The 21931-nt window shown below is 38.7% G+C and overlaps 1 protein-coding gene across 2 annotated transcripts; it reads right to left on the bottom strand.

Moving 5' to 3' along the window:
- Nucleotides 1-449: 449 nt before the first annotated feature.
- LOC121923903 (Golgi apparatus membrane protein TVP23 homolog B-like) lies at nt 450-10892 on the bottom strand. 2 transcript variants are annotated; one of them, XM_042454834.1, is made up of 7 exons: nt 10766-10891; nt 8032-8114; nt 6718-6862; nt 3401-3490; nt 2664-2795; nt 2433-2561; nt 450-614 (listed from the first exon to the last, which is right to left on the bottom strand). In XM_042454834.1, exons 1-7 carry the CDS (start codon nt 10775-10777, stop codon nt 582-584), a joined length of 624 nt encoding a protein of 207 aa, XP_042310768.1. In that variant the 5' UTR covers nt 10778-10891; the 3' UTR covers nt 450-581. The 2 variants fall into 2 exon arrangements, with proteins under 2 accessions (XP_042310768.1, XP_042310769.1); XM_042454835.1 differs by lacking the exon at nt 3401-3490 and having other exon boundaries at nt 10766-10892.
- Nucleotides 10893-21931: the final 11039 nt, after the last annotated feature.

Here is a 21931-nt window from a genome sequence, read left to right as displayed (position 1 = left end):
AGCATTGAATCCCTTTGTTCCAACTAGGAAACTGCAAGTTCTGATCTCCTGTGCTCTATATCTAATCCTCTGACAGAAAGTTTTCCCTCTATTTTTCAGCTTCTCTTCTCCAACCTTAAGAGCTACAAATTGTGCTGTTTAAAAAATGAAAGTGACTGCTGTAGTTACGTAAATATATCAGATACTATATTGAAGGCGACATTCTTCAGTTTTCATGGCAGCGAGAGATGACTCAAACCTTCTAGCATGGAGATTTTCAGATACACAGCTTTTGGACTGCCCAGCATTTCAAAACAAAACTCTCTGGAACAGATCTTGATGCTTAAGAAATATAGTTTCATAAACATCTAATAAACAGAGTAATTTTACATTTTAAAAAGTCCAGTGACAAGTTAAAGGTCAGGAAGCACTCTGCAAACCCTTGTAAGTTGTAAGAAATGAGAGGTAACTAGCATTTCTGTAAGGTATATTTAATTACAAAAATCCACACACATCTTATAAATCTTCTGTACAGGGTTCAAGGAAATTTTTCTCATTCTCCCGAAGTGATCAAAAAAGTAACTGGGGACTCTTCCTGAACTTCAAGATACTGCTTGGTCCTCTTTGGTCACAGTCTGTAAAAGCAACAGTAAAAACATTAATTCAGGATTAACTCAAGGCCATCAGATTCCTTGGGAAAATCACTCCAGAAAATTAACTATTTCCACTTTGGGGGAAAGTATTTGCTGTACTGTACTGTCTTAGTACAGTATCAACAACATGGATTTAATATACAGTTTTTATGGTTTATTATGACCAATTTGAAGATTAAAGCATTACTGTGTGCTTCCTGGGGAAATTAAAAGCTCTTACAAACCTTATTGATTTGGTGGTCAAAGTCTTGGTAAAAACTGCCCTACAGCAATGTTTCAAACTATGGGGAAACACTGTAATACATGATTTATAAACATCCCAGGCAAAACAAGAGTGAGACAGTTGGTAAGGAAGAAACAGAAGACCATGTTAAAAATACATACAATTGGATTACAGTGGTGCCTCGGGTTACGAAATTAATTCGTTCCGCGGCTAATTTCGTAACCCGAAAAACCTTCGTAACCCGAATTGCCATAGGCGCTAATGGGGAAAAAAGCCGCGGCTCTGCCGCGGCTCCATTTAAACAGCGCCGGCGTTTTTTCGTAACCCGAAAAAACGTTCGTAACCCGAAACAATAAATCCCTATGGGATTTTTTCGTATCCCGAAAAATTCGTAAGCTGGGTAATTCGTATCCCGAGGTACCACTGTATTACTATCATATCTTTAGACTTTCCTTCCAATTAAAAAAGTTTAAAACTATGCACATGTTCTAATTTGGATGAAATCAATGAGAACCCAAAGGTTTTATGAAAAGCCATATTTTGGAGATAATCCCATCTTTACAACAACCCCTGAGGGAGTAAGTAGATTAAGGGGACACTTACACTGTAAAAATAATGCAATCTGACACCACTTTAACTGCCATGGCTCCATCCCACAGAATCCTGGGATCTGGAGTCTTGTGAGGCATCAACACACTTGAACAGAGAAGGCTAAAGACCTTGTAAAACTACAAATCCCAGGATTCCAGAGCATGGGGCTACAGCACTTAAAGTGTTGCCAAACTAAAATTATTATTATTATTATTATTATTATTATTATTATTATTATTATTATTATTAAAGTGTTGCCAAACTGCATTATTTCTTCAGAAAACTGCAGTCTAGGCTGAAGAATGATTATCTCAAAATCATTCAAGAAACTTCATGGTTGAGCACTCCATCATTTATAGCAAACATCCTTTTCCTTTAGAGACCCACATCTCTGGATGCTAAATCAAGAAGCAAAACAAAACTCTAAAGCAAAAAATAAATAAATAAATAAATAAATAAAAAGTAGGATAAGGGTTATTATAGTATGCAGGGAGAATAATGAAATGGGATAACCTCTGTACTGATGGTGAACTGACCTGGGGCAAAAATTAAAGAATCCTATTCCAATACTGTGTGTGACTTTGCAGCCTAAGACAGGGATGAGCAAAAACAGACCACAACTACTGGTTCTTTGTCTTGCAAAGGCCACTAAGAAAGGATACCCTTGCATCCTGCTGAGCGTTCTGGGGCTGGACATCTCCTGAGGGGTACATCTGAACAAGCTTTTATGCCATGAATGCTCTTACACCATGCATTCTCAGCAGGACAAAGAGTTGTGCAGTAATACCCATTTGGTGATTAGAACAAGCAGTCTTCCCAGTTGTTGGAAAACCAGTACATGCTGGTGTAGGATTTTGAATTCTGAAAGTCTTCAGTTGTCTAAACCACTGTCCATCATAAAATTCAGACAATGCAGAATCATGAAAATATGAAAACATACAGAGAGAGCAAGAAAAAAGTAGACTTATAAGCAAAAGCAAAATTACCTGCCGCAGAAGCTGCCTGCCTAGATATGAGGTTGCCACACTGGTCAGATTTTTCCTGCTGCCCAATTTGCACCGGATATAGCCATAAAGATTGGCTCCTTGCAATGTCACGCCCATAATCACTATTGCCTGTGAACAAAGGCAACACCACATGATAGAATCAGGGCCTCAATGCAATATGCATCCAAAGGAATCAGTCTGGTTAAGGTAGTTACCAAGTTCTCCACTCACCAACCATTTAACTTTGAAAGAAAACAGGGCACTGAAGGCAAAAATCACCCAGAGCAAAGGGCAAGCGATCAGTCCTAACCAGAAGATTCTAGACTCTGCTTCTGACGTAGCTTTCTTCCCCTGAGTAGATGTCTAAGAATGTAAAGAAATACAGTTTAAAATGCAAAGCAACAGTGCTTAATTTAAAATGTGTTTGTATTTTTATGTTTCATTCAATTATACTATTTATATTTGTCTCTGATTATGGAGCAGCATGCTATAATAAATACATAAATACTAATGTAGCCTTTTCCCAAAAAATGTGTCTCAGCAATGGTAATCCTTTATCCATGAATCAGAAGAAAGTTCAGAAATCCTCACCAATGGACATTATTGATTTTTATTTTGTTTTTGTTTTTTTAAACGTCTGAGCTGGTATGATTAGATACAGCTTGGTCCCATCTGTTAAAGCTTTCAATACAGTAAATTGAAATTAACAACTTAATATCATTCATTTCATTGCAAAGCAGTATGTGTCTTTTTAGAATAGTCACAAAAGTAGAGGATTGAGCAAGTTAATTGTTCAGATTAGACATATATTTATACCTCCTACTGACACACACCTATGTGTTAGTCTGGTTGTATGTATCCTTCCTAGTGTCTGCAAAGGGGCTTGAAGGCAATGTGCCAACAGTCCAGAAACACACCACCACATAACAACAATTCCATACTTCCCTCAGCAACAGGGCAATATTTACCTTCCTGGCTTCAAATACCCAGTGGCTTTTGCCATCATCATCAACCTGGTTCCACCAGCGAAGGCCAACCATCAACCTCCCTGTGATATTCTAGAGAGAATTAAAAACAGCATGAAAGTCATAGACTGGAACCCTAAGAATGAGCCACCTCTGCTTTATACATCCAACACGGGAAAGACAGGGTTGCCATTTCTTTTGTGGTGTTGAATGACATCAGTTGTTAGCTGCCTTCATGGCACACTCAGATACTGCAGGCACGGGCCTATGGTCTCTTTGATTGTGTCTAGACATCTAGGGTGTAGTCTTCCTCTCTTTCTACTGCCATCCACCTTTCCTAGCACCATTTTTTCTAATGATTCATCTTTCCTCACGACATAGCCAAAGTAATCTTACCTTCCAAAGAGAGTTCAGGCTTGATCTACTCTAGAACCCACTTGTTTGTGTTCTTGGTAGGCAGCTATTAATCCATCCATGAACATGCTTCTGCACCAGTAAGGTGCAATGCTCTGACTGCTGGACTAAGACTCCAGGAGGCCAAGTGTTTGAATCCCTGTTCAAAAACCTCACTAGGTGATGCTATGCAAGTCACAATCTCTCAGCCTAAGAGGAAGCTTGGGAATAGATCTTGCAAAGAAAAACCGAGGACATGATCTCCATAAGTCAGAGTTTACTTGGGGGCACATAACAACAAAAGCAAACATGCCCCCACCAGATACTCAGGCTAGTATCTAGACTTCACACACAGCAATCCCAAAGGATTTATTGCAACTGGCTGCTTGACACGAGTTACCACAAGATAGAGTAGTTCCAAAGAACTGCTTCCTCCATTAATGACTCTGGGATGCGTGAAACAAGTGCTTCTTGACAGATCAACCAGGAGCCAAAGTTATTCATTACCTCACTCCAGGCAGCAAAACAAAAACAAACCACCCTATGCAGAACAGTTCTGTGTCTCACTAAATGTACTCCTGAGCTTTACTACCATAACATCACAAATCAAATTTCACAGTTTGTATACAATTTTAAAATGACTTTTAATGTTCTTAACTTTACAAATTGTATGTCTTTTAAAATATTTTTATCTTTATGCTTTTATTGAAGGTTTTCTATCATTTTAACCTGTATTGTTTTAAAATATGTTTTTAGCCACCTTAAGCCTCGTTATTGGGAGAAAAGTACAATATACAGGAAAATACAGTCGCCCCCTCCTAAATCGTGGATCTGTGCCATCGAATAACCGTGGAGGGGCAATCTCCGCTATTTCTAATGGTGTGCACCCCATTGAAGCCTATGAGGCTTGAATATGCGCGAGCCTGTTTTCGTGGGAGGGGAGCAAAACAGATCCTCCACAAAAACAGAGGGCCAACTGTAACAACAACAATAACAACAACAACAACACTGATAGCATGACAAAATGGCAGAGCTTGCCCTTCTTATGTGACACTTAAAAGTCCACAATGACCCACAAAAGTTTTTCCTCCTGTAACTTCTCTACTGAGGTTAAAAAACACAGAAAACAGAACTCCAGCTCTTTTTTTGGATGTGAAGTTGATCCATAATCACAAAAAGTCAACATGGGTTTCAGAGAAACAAGTCATGCCAGACAAACCTAATCTCTTTCTTTGATAAAATTACCAGCTTGGTAGATGAAGGGAATGCTGTGGATATAGTATATCTTGATTTCAGTAAGGCCTTTGACAAGGTTTCCCATGACATTCTTGCAAACAAGCTTGTAAAATGTGGGCTAGACAAAGGAACTGTTAAATGGATCTGTAATTGGTTGACCGGCCGAACCCAAAGGGTGCTCAACAATGGCTCTTTTTCATCCTGGAGAGAAGTGACCAGTGGGGTCCCACAGGGCTCTGTCCTGGGCCCAGTGCTATTCAACATCTTTATCAATGACCTGGATGACAGAATTGGAAGCATACTTATCAAATTTGCAGATGATACCAAATTAGGGGGAGTAGCTAATACTCCAGAGGACAGGATCAAAATTCAAAATGACCTGAATAGACTAGAAAGCTGGGCCAAAGCTAACAAAATGAAATTCAACACGGAGAAATATAAGGTATTGCACTTAGGGTGGAAAAATAAAATGCACAGATATAGGATGGGTGACACCTGGCTGAAAGAAACTACGTGTGAAAGGGATCTAGGAGTCCAAGTAGACCACAAGTTGAACATGAGTGAACAGTGCGGCAGCTAAAAAGGCCAATGCTATTTTAGGCTGCATCAACAGAAGTATAGTGTCTAGATCAAGAGAAGTAATAGTGCCACTGTATTCTGCTCTGGTCAGGCCCCACCTAGAATATTGTGTCCAGTTCTGGGCGCCACAATTCAGAAAGGACATTGAGAAACTGGAGCGTGTCCAAAGGAGGGCGACAAAAATGGTGAAGGGTCTGGAATCCATGCCCTATGAGGAACGACTTAGGGAGCTGGGGATGTTTAGCCTGGAGAAAAGAAGGTTAAGAGGTGATATGATCGCCCTGTTTAAATATTTGAAGGGATGTCATATTGAAGAGGGAGCAAGCTTGTTTTCTGCTGCTCCAGAAAACAGGACCCGGAACAATGGATGCAAGCTGCAGGAAAAGAGATTCCACTTGAACATTAGGAGGAACTTCCTGACAGTTAGGGCTGTTCGACAATGGAATGCACTCCCTCGGAGGGTGATAGAGTCTCCTTCCTTGGAGGTCTTTAAACAGAGGCTGGATGGCCATCTGTCAGGGATGCTTTGATTTGGATTTCCTGCATGGCAGGGGGTTGGACTGGATGGCCCTAGTGGTCTCTTCCAACTCTATGATTCTATGATTCTACTGGCCTGGGAGGAGTGAAAGGATAGGCCCAACGCCATTGGGCCTGAGGAAGAAGGCCCTCTCTCCTTCCCAACTGTCATCTTCTGGCCTGGAGGGAGTAAAAGGACAGGACCAACACCATCAGGCCTGGCCTCAATTAAGCAGAGCCCTCCCTCCAGTCCATCTGCCTTGGTCCAGGCCTCAGAGGGAGAGAAGAACCGCTGGACCTGATCCCGTTCCCTACCACCATTCCCTTCTCCTTTTGTGACGTGTCTTTTTAGATTGTAAGCCTGAGGGCAGGGAACTGTCTAATTAAAATAATAATTGTAAGCCACTCTGAGAGCCTTTAGGGCTGAAGGGCGGGGTATAAATACCACAAATAAATAAATAAATAAATAAATAATACTGGCAGGACTGCAACTGAAGCTTGTGTTTCTGAAGTTAGGTAGTACATGAAATCTACCTACATCTTTTGTTAGTATGAAATATATTACCGTATCAATAAACTTTAACAGATTGATTTACCTTCACTGCCCAGAAGTCACAAGATAGAAGTAAGATGATTGTCACCATACAGGCAATATAGCTGCTGCTCAACAATTCGCAGAGTAAGTAAACAATTATTGCACTGACACGGAAGAACAAGTGGAAAAAGGAGGCAATTGGATGTCTGTGAAAGACACATGAAAATAGTAATTTAGTTAGTGATTGACCTCCACTCCTATTGAATTCAAAGGCTTAGTGAGGGTTGTAGTCAGTCACAGTTTCAGTAAATTTCAAACATAATTTTCATACTGTGGCACTCCACAATAACTATTATTATTATTATTATTATTATTATTATTATTATTATTTATATAGTGCTGTATTTGTATAGCGCTGTACATACAAACAATAAAATAGATAAAGTAAACCTGCCCATGGTGTACAATTTAAGAAGTAATAGCATGATATATATAAATAATGCATAACAATACAGGAAAGGGTTCAGTAAAACAGGCAACAAATTAAAAATGTCAAATAGCAAATAATAGTCACACAATTAAAACCAATTATTACTATTACTATAGTATTCCCTCCACATTTGCTGGGTTTGTGGACAGAGGAACCCGTGAAAAGTAAAAACAAAACAAAAAACAAATAAAGAAACACTACTTTTTAACCTGAGAGACCACCTCTCTAGGAATGTCTAGGTCCTCCATCACAACTCTGTGGTCGGAATCTACCAAACGTTGACTACAGAATCATCTTGAAGGACCTACAAAGGCCTAGATGTGTTTTCTCTAGGTACTCTAGGCCCTCCAATGCAACTCTGTAGTTAATTTCCACCAGAATCTCTCTGGAGGACATAGCAATTCCTAGAGAGAGGCCATATTAATCAAATCCACAAATACTCAAAACCGCAAAAGTCAAAGCCGCAAATGTGGAGGGCTGACTATATTTCATCTTCAACATGAATATGTAGAAAAACTAGTTCATGTTGTAAGACATACCTGCCCACAATACTTCCTTGTAAAATTTATTGAGAGCACAGGCCAAGCAAATGTCACAGACTAGTTGCAAACATCTTATTTGTCTTCATTCCCAACTTCACATAAAAAAAGTTATGTTACATATAAATACCTATGTTCCTATGGCCCATGCAGCAAGCAGAAAGACTTTTGTCACTCTCTAGAAGTACATATAAAATTTATATAGATATACTGCCTCATATTCAAGACATCCAGCTTACAAGAATAATCAATATCAGAACCTACAATTTCCTCAAACTCACAGCCAATGAGGCAGACACCAAGTACAAGAGATGACAGATTTGTTTTATTTGTAGCGATCACTTACTTGATTTTTGATTTCTTGGGTCGCCTAGACAATTCATCATCAGCATCGAAGAGTGACACATCTTCTGTGTCATCATTACTGTCCTAAAGTCAGAAGTGAGAAGGAGTTACAGGAGACAATGATTAGACCAATGCAGTTCACACCTTAAACACGTTGGGAAAGGGCCATCCTAAGCAATATGTATCCTAGAATGAGTATCCCAGTGTACTGCTGCATGACTACTTGCATGAGAAGTCTTACTCAGTTGTGAATAACAGACTCTAAACGATACAGAATTACTTTTATTTGAGCAGACAAATTATAGCACAATGTAAGTTCAGAGCACATCTATTTCTTATTTGATTCTGGTATGTTATTACATAAAAAGAGAATAACAAAAGATGTGAAAAAAGGTCTTTCTTCTAATACATGGCACCTTTTCTATAGTGAAACTGGACAATACCATATGCCCCTTTCAAGAATATCAGATGACACCCGCATTAAATTCCAGGTAAAATGCAAACTTATTTTAATTTAAGCCATTAACCAAGCAGTTTAAAGGCAAAAGGTTATTTAACTAAAGTTATCTGAAATAAGGTATATTATCATAAACATACCCACTATTGCCTTCTGCACTGGCTCTTAACAGTTCTCCACTGTTTCTCAGTTAGAATCTTTCTGTACTTGTTGAGTTCAGATCCTTCATTTCCCTCAAACCCTTTAAAATTGTAGCACCAGATCAGACTTCTCCATCCCAGTCATCATAAACATTTGTGCAAATTTTTCTGTTTGCTAGGCATAATCATAAAACGGTAAACATATCTATGAGTGTGACATTTGCCTGGGAGTAAACCTAACTGAATTCAGTAGAATTTACTTCTTGGGATACATAATCAACCACCATAATTATGGACAAACAGACTCTGGACATTGGCTCTACCTCTTTAATAGTTCTACACCAGGAAAAGTTATTTAAAGGGCAGTCATTTGCATTTATATTTTCCCCCCTGAAATAACAGTTCCCCAATTTTCACCTTTGTTTCTGTTCATTTTTAAATGCACTTCTAAGTGCTTAGAATAAATTATGTTTTTTAAAAAAACGCACACAATTTATTTTAAAGTCACGTGGTATTTTAATATTTTGTTATATCAAAAGGCAATGTAAGGGATGTTTCTATGGTCCTTTACTTAATTTTAAATGGCATTGATACCTTTGCTATGGCTATGTAGACGTACTTAGAAGTAAATAGCACTATGTTGAGTTTCACCTTATCTGTTGAGTACTGGCTCCAAGCCAGTAAACTTTTCAGCTTAACTGATTGCATCGCAAACTTTTAAGTCTATTCAGTTTTAATAATGTGTTACTGCAGCTAGAATTTAAGCTTATATTACAACTGAGTATAAGAAAGTTTTTAAATAGGAGCTAATAGGAAATAGGATCAGTTAGAACAGTTTCATTTAAGCAAATTCAATATTTAACCCAACGCATGTGTAAATTTTACACATAGGAAAGTTTGGGAAGAGGAGGAGGGATCAGGGCCTGTCCTACAGTTTGAGAATCACCCGTCTATATAATTTATCAGAGCTCAATCACAGGGAAGAAGAAATGATGATGGCGTGCTGTAAATGGGGTAATTCTACTTTTAACACTTTATTTCTATCAACGGTACTGTTCTTTCAAACCGTGTGCCACCGTGAGGCTGCTGCCACAATGCAGAATGCAGTCTGGCACCACTTTAACTGCCCTGGCTCCATCCTATGGAATTCTGGGAGTTGTCGTTTGGCCCAGAAGGCTGACTGTCTTGCAAAACTACAAATCCTAGAACCCCACAGCATTGAGCCAAGGCAGTTTAAAACGGTGTCAAAGTGCATTAATTCTGCAGTGTGGATATAGCACCATGTTGAGTCTCGCTGCCTCCTAAGTGTATGTACGCAGGATATGTGAAGTCGAAGGTTTCCACGGCCGAGATCCATAGTTTTGTGCAGGTTTTCCAGGCTGTGTGGCCATGTTCGGAAGAGTCATCTGTGGCATCTGGCGTTGTCATTCTCTGAAGATGCCAGCCAGATGCTGGTGAAATGTCAGGAAGGAACTCTTCCCGAACATGGCCACACAGCCACAAAAACCCACAAAAAGCTATGTATACAGGACACATTACAGGCAGACTTGGGTATTCTGGGAGGCCTTCTAACAGTTTTGGGAGGAAAGCCGGACATAACACGAAATCTAATAATGTAATAACAGCCGTGGGAATCTATGGAGAGCCAGAGTGTGCAGTGTTTTGAGTGCTGGCCCAGAAATAATTCGGTTCCAGCCCAGTTTAACTGCCCTGGCTGAATGCTATGGGATTCTGGGAACTGTAGTCCTGTGAGCATCGAGCCTTGTGTCAGAAAGACAGAGTTCAGATGTTGAGACTGGGAGCCTGAGGGAAAGGTCTAATAACAATGTCTAAGCCGCTGGCCGAAGGGCGGGTATAAATAAACAGATATTATGAGGATATTATGAAAGAGCTCCCCAGGAATCCCTGGCGCTCCAAAGTGTCTTTGGGAGACTCTCTGAGAGCAGGACTCTCTGCTCGGCCTCGGGGCCCCTTTGGCCACAGTCTCTCAGCCTCCAGGGGCGACTGGCAAGGAGCTAAGGAAGCCCCGCCCCCCATTTCTGGCCCTCGCCCCCCCCCCCCCCCCCGCGCGTTCCAAGGGCCGCCCACCCGCCCGCGCGCGCGCCCCCTCTCTCCTGCGCCCCCCTCCTCATTCCCACCTGCCGCAGCATCGCTTCCGCCTCTTCGGCCACGTCACGTCGCCCTCCTGCAAGACAACAACATCCCTGACGTAATTACTCTGCGACGGGCGGGCGGGCGGGCGGCGCGCCTGTGATGAACCTTAGAGATAAGAAAATGGGAGAGCGACAACCGCTCCTTGGAAATATGCCCGATGAAAATGCGACGCCGACGTGGCCAATAGAGGTACGAAAATGAAGAGAGACACATGCAGAGAGAGAGTGATGGTCTCACTGCAGCTTTGAAGGCGGCCATGTTGTCAGGGTGACCAGTGCTCCTCCTCCTCCTCCTCCTCCTGGGCATGTCCTACATTTCAGCCTTCTGTCCAGGAGGAATGCCAAAATATCCTCCATTTTGAGCAGGACTAAGGAGCATAAACACACACACACACACACACACGAGTGTTTTGGGCTTTTATTTGGTTATGCTCTGCATTTATTTCTTGAATATCATACATTCAGTTTTTGCAGTGAGGACCTACCTGGTCCCCTTAAACATTTCCACCTTCTGTCCAGGAGGAGGAATTCCAAAACGCTTTCCATTCAGAGCATGGCTAAGGAGCATGAATTTATCTTTCGATGAGTGTTCTGAGTTTTTGTTTTGGCCATGTCCTCCATGAGGACACATCTGGGCCCCCCACATGTCACTGTTAGCTGCACTGGAATCTGTGGATTCTGGAAAGTTCTTAACACACAAAACCTCTAACGAAACTCTTGGTGTTGTTGTCAACTGCCCTCTGGTTGATCCTGATCCATGGCGACCCTGTGGATGAGACCCTCCAAGACCCTCTGCCCTCCGCTCTGCTCAGGCCCTGCAGATCCGTGCCAGTGGTCACTCCAATTGAGCCTAGCCTTCTGGCCTGCAGTCTTCCTCCCTTTCCACTACCCTCTGCCTTTCCCATAATAATAATAATAATAATAATAATAATAATAATAATTTCATTTCTTACTGCCTCTCCTCAAGGCTCGAGGCGGGTGACAACATGGTTAAAACATAATCATTACATAAAATACACATATTAAGCTACATCTCCACACAGTATTCATATTACAATACGTAGGGCAGTAGGTAAATGTAAAATGCATCTTTGAAATTCATGACTGATGGTCTTGACGAGTGAGTCGTATGGTGAGATACAAGTTCATCTGCGCTGTAGGAAAAATATTCAGTTTGAGTTCAATGACACCGCTTTAACTGACATGGCTCCATCCTATAGACTCCTGGGATTTGTAGTTTTGTGAGCCACCAGCACACTTTGGCAGAGAAAGCTAAAGAGCAATAGCAAGGACATTTCTATGCCACATATCAATGCACTTAAGCACTCCTTAAGCCAGTTGCCCCCAACAAGCTGGGTAGTCATTTTAGCGACCTACGAAAGGATGCAAGGCTGAATCGACCCTGAGCCCCTGGCTGATATTGAACTCACAACCTTGTGGTTTGTGAGTGAGTAGCTGCAGTACCAGCATTTAATCACTACACCACCAGCGCTCCTAAAGACCTTGTAAAACTACAAATCGCAGGATTCCATAGGAATGAGCCACAGCACTTAAAGTCAAAGTGAATTATTTCTACAGTGTAGGTGCAGCTACATTGCAAATCTTAATGGTAGACCATTCAACGTTTCCTCACAGCCACCCATCAGCCCACCCCAACTCTGCCACAATAAGGAGATAATGGACAAATGAATAATGGATGTGCCACTGAGTGAGTTACAACGGCCTACTATTATAATTGCATGTTTAGGTGAGTCTGGGACTAGTATGGATTTCCAACCAAAACTCCCACTCTTTTCAAAAGACCCCCCCAATGCAGCCTTCAAGAGGATTGGAGGAGGGGGGGCAAGTGATTGTGGAGGTGATCGGAGGCATCTCTAGCAGCTATTTTTGCACCTCCAGATTAGGAAACACAATGCAAACCCACCCACCCAGGTCTTGATGAGAGTTTGAGTGGGAAATTCAAACAAAAAGGATCAGACTTGTGCCAATAGAAGGCACTCCTGCCCCCGCAAATCTGTAAGCATTTAATTTGTGTACAGGATCTCTCTAGTCTTGACCTCCACCACCAGACTACAGCAAAGTGCAGGAAAGTAAAGCACAAGAGTAATAATTTTGGGTAGAGTTCAGTGTGCAAAAGTAATTTGCACTCAACTCAGCAGGAGGAAAAGGAAAGGCAGTCTTACTCTTTCCAGTGGGCATATTTGGATTTTTGCTTCCCTCTCCTTGCAGACTTTCCTAAACTCAGTGTATTCATTCCAGGGTTTTCCTTCTTAAAGTAGTACAGTAATGTTATGTGTTCTTCATTAATAACTTGTGCCCTCTTGTTGTCTGGCCATATGGTTTTGACCACACTCTGATGTTAGCCAACCATTCATCTGTGAAATATTGGAGGGTAAACAATCTTTCCACCTCCAATTTTGGTAAATCTGCCATGGAGATGGTCGGTGGCATCAATGGAGGATATCACACGGGATGGGAGGCTCTCAATTTCGAAAGAGAAGATAGCTAGGTCAATTTGGAAATTCATGCAATTACAGTCATCCCTCCATATTTGCGACTTTGATATTTGCGGATTTGATTATTCACGGATTTCATTAATATGTTCTCTCTAGGAATATCTAGGTCCTCCAGTGCAACTCTATGGTCAACTTTAACTAAAAGTTGCACTGAAAGACCATTAGTAGCTACTCCAGTGCCATTCTATGGTCAGTGTATGTTGGACATTGACCACAGAGTTGCCCTGGAGGACCTAGAGATTCCTTTTTTTAAAAAAATAATTTTTATTTATACAAATAGAAAATACAAATCATACATTGACGTTACAAAAAACAGAAAAAAAGAAGAAAAACCACTGCAGACGTATACCTGCCTCACATAACCATCGTTAACCATACTCTCTCTCTTGTTACTATCTATTGTGTACTTCCCTAGGCTGTAATTCAAAGTTCCTCCTATTTTTTTCTGTTAATCATTTACTAACTCTCTTTATAATATTCAGATACAACCATTAGATCTATTAAAAATTAAATATATCAATGCCTAGAGAATAAACTTTGAATTAAATTTAATCTTCTTACCCCGATGTTATTTAACCCTCTGTTGTTCTATTTCATCTTTTCTTTATCTCATAGTTCAAATAATCGACATTCCCTTTTCTCTCTTAGTATATAATTCTTCCACGGATTCCAGATCTCATAGTGTGTTTCTAATGTTTCTTTACTTAATAACACTGTCAGTTTTTGCATCTCACAGATTTCCATCACCTTTAATCTCCAATCGTCTAGAGTTGGGCTTTCTTCATTTTTCCAAAGCTTAGCAAAGACCATTCTGGCTGCGACAATAAGAAAAAATAAAAGTTTGTCTTGATTTCTATCCAAATTTAAATTATCTGAAAGGTTTAGAAGATACAGTCTCGGCTCCATCTTTTTTACTGAATCCAATATCTTCCTGACTTCTTTATGTATATTTTTCCAGTAATTTTTTGCTTTAATGCAGTTCCACCAGCAATGTAAATATGTACCAATATGAGTCTTACATTTCCAGCAATTATGATTTTTATTTTTAAACATTTTGGCCAATTTAAAGGGCGTTAGATGCCATCTGAACATCATTTTATAAACATTTTCTTTTATGAGGACGCATGGTGTATATTTAATTCTTACTTGCCATATTTTTTCCCAAGATTCTAATTGAATTTGTGTATCCAAGTCTTTTGCCCATTTTACCATATATTCTTTAACTATTTCTTTTTCCAACTCTAATTTCCTGATTAAGTTATATAATTTTGAAATTTGTTTCTTGGGGTCTTTCATGATTTTTTCTAATTCCAGTTCCATGGGGCCAAACCCCTTTTCTTTTAAATCTAGTATGAAACATTCCTTTAGTTGCCTATATGTAAACCAATTACATATAAATCCTTCTTTATTCAATTCTTCTTGGGATTTTAAGGTTATTCCTCTGTCTTTTAATTTCAATATATCCTTATATGTCACCCAATATTCACTCTTCAGAATTTCCCTCTTATATAATGCTTCGTTTGGGGAAGCGTGCATTGGTAAGTGAGTACACCACACCTTTTTATATTTATTCCAAGTTTTTAATAAATTTTTCCTGAAAATATGATTATCGAAATTTTTGTCCACTTTCAGTTTATCATAAAATAAATAACCATGTAATCCAAATTTTAATTCAAATTTTTCTAAATTAATAGTTCTCTTTTTTTGTAGTTTTACCCAGTCTAATAGCCAATCCAAAACACAAGCGTTGAGATACCATCTTAGGTTTGGTAGTGCAAGACCCCCATTTTCTGTAGAATCATACAGAACCTTTAATTTTACTCTTGGCCTTTTATTGTTCCAAATAAAATTCGATATATCTTTTTCCCATTTTTTAAATGTTCTCTCATTGATACTTATAGGAACGTTCTGAAATAAAAATAATAATTTAGGTAGTATGTTCATTTTTATTATTGACATCTTCCCAATCCAGGATAAATTCAGATTTTTCCATTTTTTCAAATCAGATTTTATCGCTTCCCACAATTTCTCATAGTTATTTTTAAATATATAAACGTTTTTACTTGATAGGGTGATTCCTTTTTTCACCAGCTGAAAACCTGATTTTTCCTCCAACTGTCTTTTTTCTCCTTCAGTCATATTTAGTGTAAGAATATTTGTTTTTTCAACATTAATTTTATAACCTGCTACTTTTCCAAATTTTTTAAATATCCTTAACAAAATGTCTATACTTTCAATTGGGTTTGTAATGGTTAGGACCAAATCGTCAGCGTATGCCCTCAATTTATACTCTTCCCCTCTTAATTTAAAACCTTCAATTTTTTCATTTTGCCTAATTTGTATTAATAATACCTCCAATATAATTATGAATAACAACGGTGAAAGAGGGCAACCCTGTCTAACTCCTCTAAATATTTCACAAGTCTTGGTTCTTTCCCCATTTATTACAAAGCGTGTATCTTGTTTTGCATAAATTGCCTCTATTGCTTTTATAAATTTTCCACCAGTATCCAATCTTTTTAATAGTCCAATCATAAATTCCCAGTTCACGTTGTCAAAAGCCTTTTCCGCATCAATAAAATACAAAGCCAATTTTTTGTCAATTCTTTTACTATGTATTTCTATCAAATTTACCAAATTTCTAATGTTATCTTTAATCATTCTACCGGGGAGAAAGCCTGATTGGTCAGAATGTATCCAATTCGTCAAAAAAGTTTTGAGTCTTTCGGCCAATATAGAAGCAAACAATTTGTAGTCCGAATTTAATAAAGCAATAGGTCTATAATTTTTTGGGGACGTTAGATCTTTACCTTCTTTTGGTAATAAAACAGTTGTGGAATGTGACCATGTCTGGGGAATTTTCCCTTTTAATGCTTCATTCATAATCTCTACCAACTGATTTTTAAGACTTTCTTCACACGCTTTATAATATTCGTTGGTATAACCATCAGGTCCTGGTGTCTTTCCATTTTTGCTTCTTTGTATTGCCTGAGCTACCTCCTCAACTGTAATTTCTGAATTCAAAATGTCCCTTTGTTCTTCCGTAATTTTTTGAATTTGCAGTGAATCTAAATAATTTGTTATTTTATTTCTTTTCACAATAGGTTTCTTAAATAATTCTTTATAATATTTAAGAAAGCAATCTTTAATTTGATTCTGATTAACAATAAATTTTCCATCCTCTTTCAGTGATGTTATAGTACGTTTTGCCCTTTCCTTCTTTATTTGATAAGACAACAATTTTCCTGGCTTATTTGCAAATTCAAAAAATTTTTGTTTAGTAAATTTTATCTTTTTCTCCATTTGCTCCACTAATAAATTTGAAATTTGACCTTGTATAAATTTTATCTCTGCTAAGGTTTCCTGATCTTTAGGGATTTCTTTCAATTTCTTCTCTTTCTTTTTCAATTCTTCATTAAAATTCTCCAGTTTTCCAATTCTTTTCTTTTTAATTTCAGAAGCTTTCTTAATCGCCCATCCCCTTATTACAGCTTTATGGGCGTCCCAAACCACTTGTAAATTTGTGCCTTTGTCCAAATTCTCATTAAAATAATTATTTATTTCTTCTCTTAGATTTTTTATCAAATTTTCTTCTTTTAATATGTTATTACTTATTTTCCAATTAAACTCCTTATTCCCTATTTTTAAATCGACTTGCACCGGGTTATGATCAGATAATATTCTTGGAAGAATTATAGCTTTGTTAATCTTTGAAATCCAGTGGGTGGAAACCAGGATCATATCAATGCGTGACCACGATTTGTGAGGATTCGAGTAAAACGTAAAGTCCTTGTTTGTTCTATTTTTACTTCTCCAAGCATCTTCTAAAACAAATGAGTTCATCAATTCAAAAAATTCATTTGGTAGTTTTCCCTGTTGTTTCTTAGTCTTTATCTCAGAAGATTTATCTATTTTGGGGTCTATTACACCATTCCAATCCCCTAGCAATATTAATGAGTCGAATTCTAATTCAAATATTCTATTCTTAAGTTTTTTATAAAATTTATTTTTATTTTCTAATGGTCCATACACTCCCACAATTAGTATCCTTTGACCTTCTAAATTTAATTCTATAATAACATAATGTCCTTCTGGGTCATTATAACATTCCTTCGCTTCATATTTGGCATTTATATAAATTACCACTCCCTTTTTTTAAAAATTTGGAGGCCGAAATGAATTCTTGTCCTAATTTAATAAATCTTAAATGTTTTTTATCTTTTTGTTTAATTCTTGTCTCTTGAAGACAGATCACATCTAGCTTTAGTTTTTGAAGATAATGACATATTTTTTTCCTTTTCTGTGGTGTATTTAAGCCTTGTACATTCCATGATAATGTTTTTAATTGATTCAACATATTTAGACTGTATCTTATAAACAAATCAGAGAAAAAAGTGTGGTTATATTCTTTATTTCAAACACTTAGGGTAAAGGGTGGAAAATTTATTAAATTCACGGTTAAAAAACAAAAGAGTAATACTGGAGAAATATAGTCGGTGTCAGCAGTGAATTTCCTTGTCAAAATATTCCTTCAGTTTCTGCTCTCTTCTCCTCTCTTCTAATCCTTTCTTCTTCAGTGAAGACTTCTTGTATGTTGATATTTGAGCTTGCCAAATTCCCCAAATCTAAATCTTCTTGGTTATCTTCTTCCTTGGAGACTTGCACCTCTTCATCATTTTCTTTATGTTCCAGAACAGTCCGCAAACTGTTAACTTCTTTCCCACTTTCTTTAACGTTCTTTTGTGCTTTTTCTCCTTTTTCTTTAGTTCTTTCTGTCGCTTTCCTTAAAAATGCTTTTGCTTGTTCTGGTGATAAAATTTTTGTTCTTTTTTGGTTCCACCAGAAGGTCACACCCACTGATAGGGAGTATTTTCTTTCCTTAAGAAAGAGGTCAAAGAAATGTAGTCTTTCCTTTTTCTTAATAATCTTCCAGGCACATCTTTCAGCACTTTGAGCTCTATATCTTTATATTTAAATGGGGTATTATTATGCACTGTTAAAAAATGGTCTCTCACACGTTTTCTCACAAAATAAATTGCAACATCTCTAGGGAGGCCCTTTTGTCTTGCCACAACCGAATTAACGCGGTAGATTTTGTCAATCTCCTCCTCAAAAAAAACATGGGATCCTTTTTCAAAAAAATTGCAATTTCCTTTATTAATTTCTCCTCCAATTCTTCATTTTGTTCTTCAGGGAGGCCTCTAATTTTCAGACATTTCTCTCTTAATTTCTGTTCCCATACCGCCTTCTCATCCAGTTCTTCTTCTCTTCTGCTGACGGGTTTTGCAAAATCTGATTCTAATTTCTCTGTTCTGAATTCCACAATCTCAATCCTTTGGTTGATTTTTTGATTATCTTGAATCAAAGTGTCCACTTTCTTATTTATCTCTCTTAAATCCGCCCTTATTTCTTGTTTTATCTCTTTTTTAAAATTGTTCATCTCCTTTGCCAAACTTGCAGAAAGATTAGTGGAGAGATTTTCTATTTTTTCCAGTAATAGTTGATTCATTTCCTGGGGTTGAAGTTTATCAATTGAGAGCTTTCTCTGATTTTGAGCTAACTGATTAGCTTTTTGTGTTTGTTGCCTAGTATTAACACTCATGTCACTTTCTTATGTTTATCCTTTAATTCTGTGAAAATATAAGCCTCCAACACCCAGAGGATAGTTTGAGAGAGAGCAGCAAAGATAATTAGAAGTTAATAACACGTTTTAAATATCAAGTCAAAATAAGTCAAAATTATCCTTATAGGTATCTATATGAGCCCTTCTATACTTTAATTATGTTAACTTAACGCTCTAATCTTACCTCCCCCTTCTTATCTATTCTTACTTATACAAAGTTTCTAGGGTCTTTTCTTATCTTTATCAGTAAAAGTCTTTCTTTACTTCTCTACTTTTCACTAACGTTCCTTTATAGAAGCATCTATACTCAATTACAGATTTCCACCATATACTTCCAACTGTTTCCTTCTCTTAATATTACCAACTAGATTTTAATGTTTATCAAGTACAATACAGAAAATTCCCCCTTTTCTTTTCTTCTCCTTTTTATTTTATTTTTTTATTTTTTTATTATTTTTTATTATTTTTTAATTTATTTTTTATTTATTATTATTATTTTTATATATATATTTATTTTATTTTCCCTCTCAAAAACCACCCTTCCGCCTTCAATTTCAAATTTCAGTGCTTACCCCCTTATAATTTTAAGCTCAATTAAGTTCTTTCCGTTTTCAAAAGAATAAGAGAAAGAAAAAAGCCGCAGTTAAAATGTCCTTTAGACCTTCTTCCTTCTGTCTTCTACTTCCTGGTGCCGCTCTATCGTTCTCTATCCGCTTTTGACCTTCTTCCGCTGTCGCTCTATCCTTCATGTCATGTTCTTTAGACTTTAGTCCTCCAGTACTGTCTCCTTCCTTTGACTCTCTATCTATCCACTCTATGATGTTTCTCTCTGCCACACTTCCGTTTTTCTTTCCTCCTTCCGTTGACACTCTACACTTTCAGTCTCTATTTCTTCTTAGTCCTCCAGCGGCTCTTCCGTCGACACTCTATTCCTCCTCTTCCTGGTCCTTCCTGTTATGGGGTCTCCGTCTCCTTCCTTCTAGAGATTCCTAGAGAGGTGTCCTCTCAGGGAAAAACAGTGTTTTTGTTATTTGCGGTTTTTCCATATCACAAGGGTCTTGTTCCCCTAACCCTAGCGAATATGGAGGGACAACTGTATGTGATTACTTATCACACCTTAAATTCACTGTAATGGCCTCCCTGAATGCAACTCAGATTCTGTGCGAAGTAAGCCATCACATTGGTGGGTTCTTAATTGCAAATTGGGACCCTTGCGCATGTTCAGGGAGGCTCCAGATGACCGGAGCATAGCATATTTAGGCGAGTGAGAGAGAGGAACCAAGGAACCCCACAATTTACAAAAGAAGTTGCAGGGGGGATGGGAAGAATTGTTGAAAGAACATGCTCTATTCATGTTAAAACGAGCATATATTCACTCTTGTCGTGCTGAAACATGAATATAATGGTTATCCAATAGCTCCGGGTTCATGCCTCTTAATTAGCAGGCAGCAGCCCCCCCTCAGCAATGCTGAAGGACAAGCGGAAGCAAAATTGAAGTGGAATTGCAGCGTGGCTTCATGGGAACCCCCCCTTCCAGATGGGGGGAGGGGAACCAGGGCCAAAGGAGACATGCACATCACACCAAACAACAGCGCACTGAGTGCGAAGTTGCCTTGGAATAGGGTTTGTGACTTCGCTAGTTCACCGAATTAACTGTGGATTGACACATGATTGCGTTCAGAGTGCGTTCGGACTGCCAGCAATCACGTGTGGTAATCTTTCACGCAATAACGTGAATACTCATGATTGCATTCAGGATGACACTGGATTATATTTCCAATTTCAGTTGTGTGATATCCTCCAATGTCTAGCATTCTTAGCTAACTGCCAGAGCCCCAGCACCCTTGAAGAGTCCACAGCTGATGCCCACCATACCCTCCACTAACCTTCCATTTTAAGCAGCATCTGATGGCATTCCCCCCCCCCCCACACACACACACACATTCACACACTTTTGTTGCCCCTCAGTCACACCAAAGTTGCCCACTTCTACCCTAAGGGAAAGCATGGGGAAGTGGATGCGGTCATATTGAAACAGAAATATATAATACTGTGACAGGAAGGCAATGTGTAAACTAGGTATGCTAATTTTAGATTCCTTATTGTTTACACGACTGTCTCTATGATGCCAATATATGTCGGTATTATAAAGAACATTAACTGTCATGATACCTATAATAAAACTATAGGTCTAATTGACAACCTTGTGAAAGGGGAAATCTTTACCTTTTCAATGTTAAAATAATGACTTAATCATATTTATTATTTGGTTTCAGCTAAAAGATAGAGCCTCTTATCAGTTATAATATTTTTGTTTATTCATGTCTGAATTCATCTGGTTTGCTTTATTCTCCTGAAAGACAGGAAAGATTTAAAATGATTCAATATGATTTGGAGGGCAACATCTTTGGGTTTTACCTGTTTATTGAGACTGTGGTCAAACCTTTGACTACTGCCAAAAATATCAGATGATGAACTGAAAATGAGTAAAAACAACACAGCAAAAAAGAAATAATGCCACTACTGGGCCCCCAACACCAGTATGAAATGCTAAAGGTCGTAGGGCAGGCTATCTATGATTGTATATACTGTTTACTGAAAATAAACACCACTGAACACGGAATTTGCTTTTAAGAATAGAAATAACCCTCGGCCTCCTCGCCGCCACTGTCGGGCATCTCCTGCGGCAGCAGCAGCGGTGGCAAAGAGGAACGGAGCACAGCAGCACCAGAGGCCTTCAAGGCCTCCCGCATCGCCACTTGGCCTCCTCATCACCACCACAGAAGGGCCAGGTGGCGGTGCTGGAGGCCTCTCGGCCTCCAACATGGCACCCGGCCCTTCTGTGGCGCCAGAGGCATTGAGGAGTCCATGTGGCAGTGTTGGAGGCCTTGAAGGCCTCTGGCACTGCTGCTCGCCCTCCTCGCTGCGCCAGCTCTGCTGCCATGGGAAAGACTCGGTGGTGGTGTTGGAGGCCAAGAAGCTTCCCACACCGCCATCAGGCTTTTCCTGTAT

This window comes from Sceloporus undulatus, chromosome 2 (genome assembly GCF_019175285.1).
Source record: "Sceloporus undulatus isolate JIND9_A2432 ecotype Alabama chromosome 2, SceUnd_v1.1, whole genome shotgun sequence".
NCBI lineage: Eukaryota > Metazoa > Chordata > Lepidosauria > Squamata > Phrynosomatidae > Sceloporus > Sceloporus undulatus.
Note: the sequence above shows the minus strand (reverse complement) of the source record. Positions and strands in the feature narration are given on the sequence as shown.

Coding starts and splice junctions, on each gene's coding strand:
- LOC121923903 (XM_042454834.1), bottom strand. Junction 2,562..2,663: donor CTTTCAAAGTTAAATGGTTG/GTGAGTGGAGAA, acceptor CTTTGTTCACAG/GCAATAGTGATTATGGGCGT. Junction 615..2,432: donor GCAGGCAGCTTCTGCGGCAG/GTAATTTTGCTT, acceptor TTGCTTTTACAG/ACTGTGACCAAAGAGGACCA.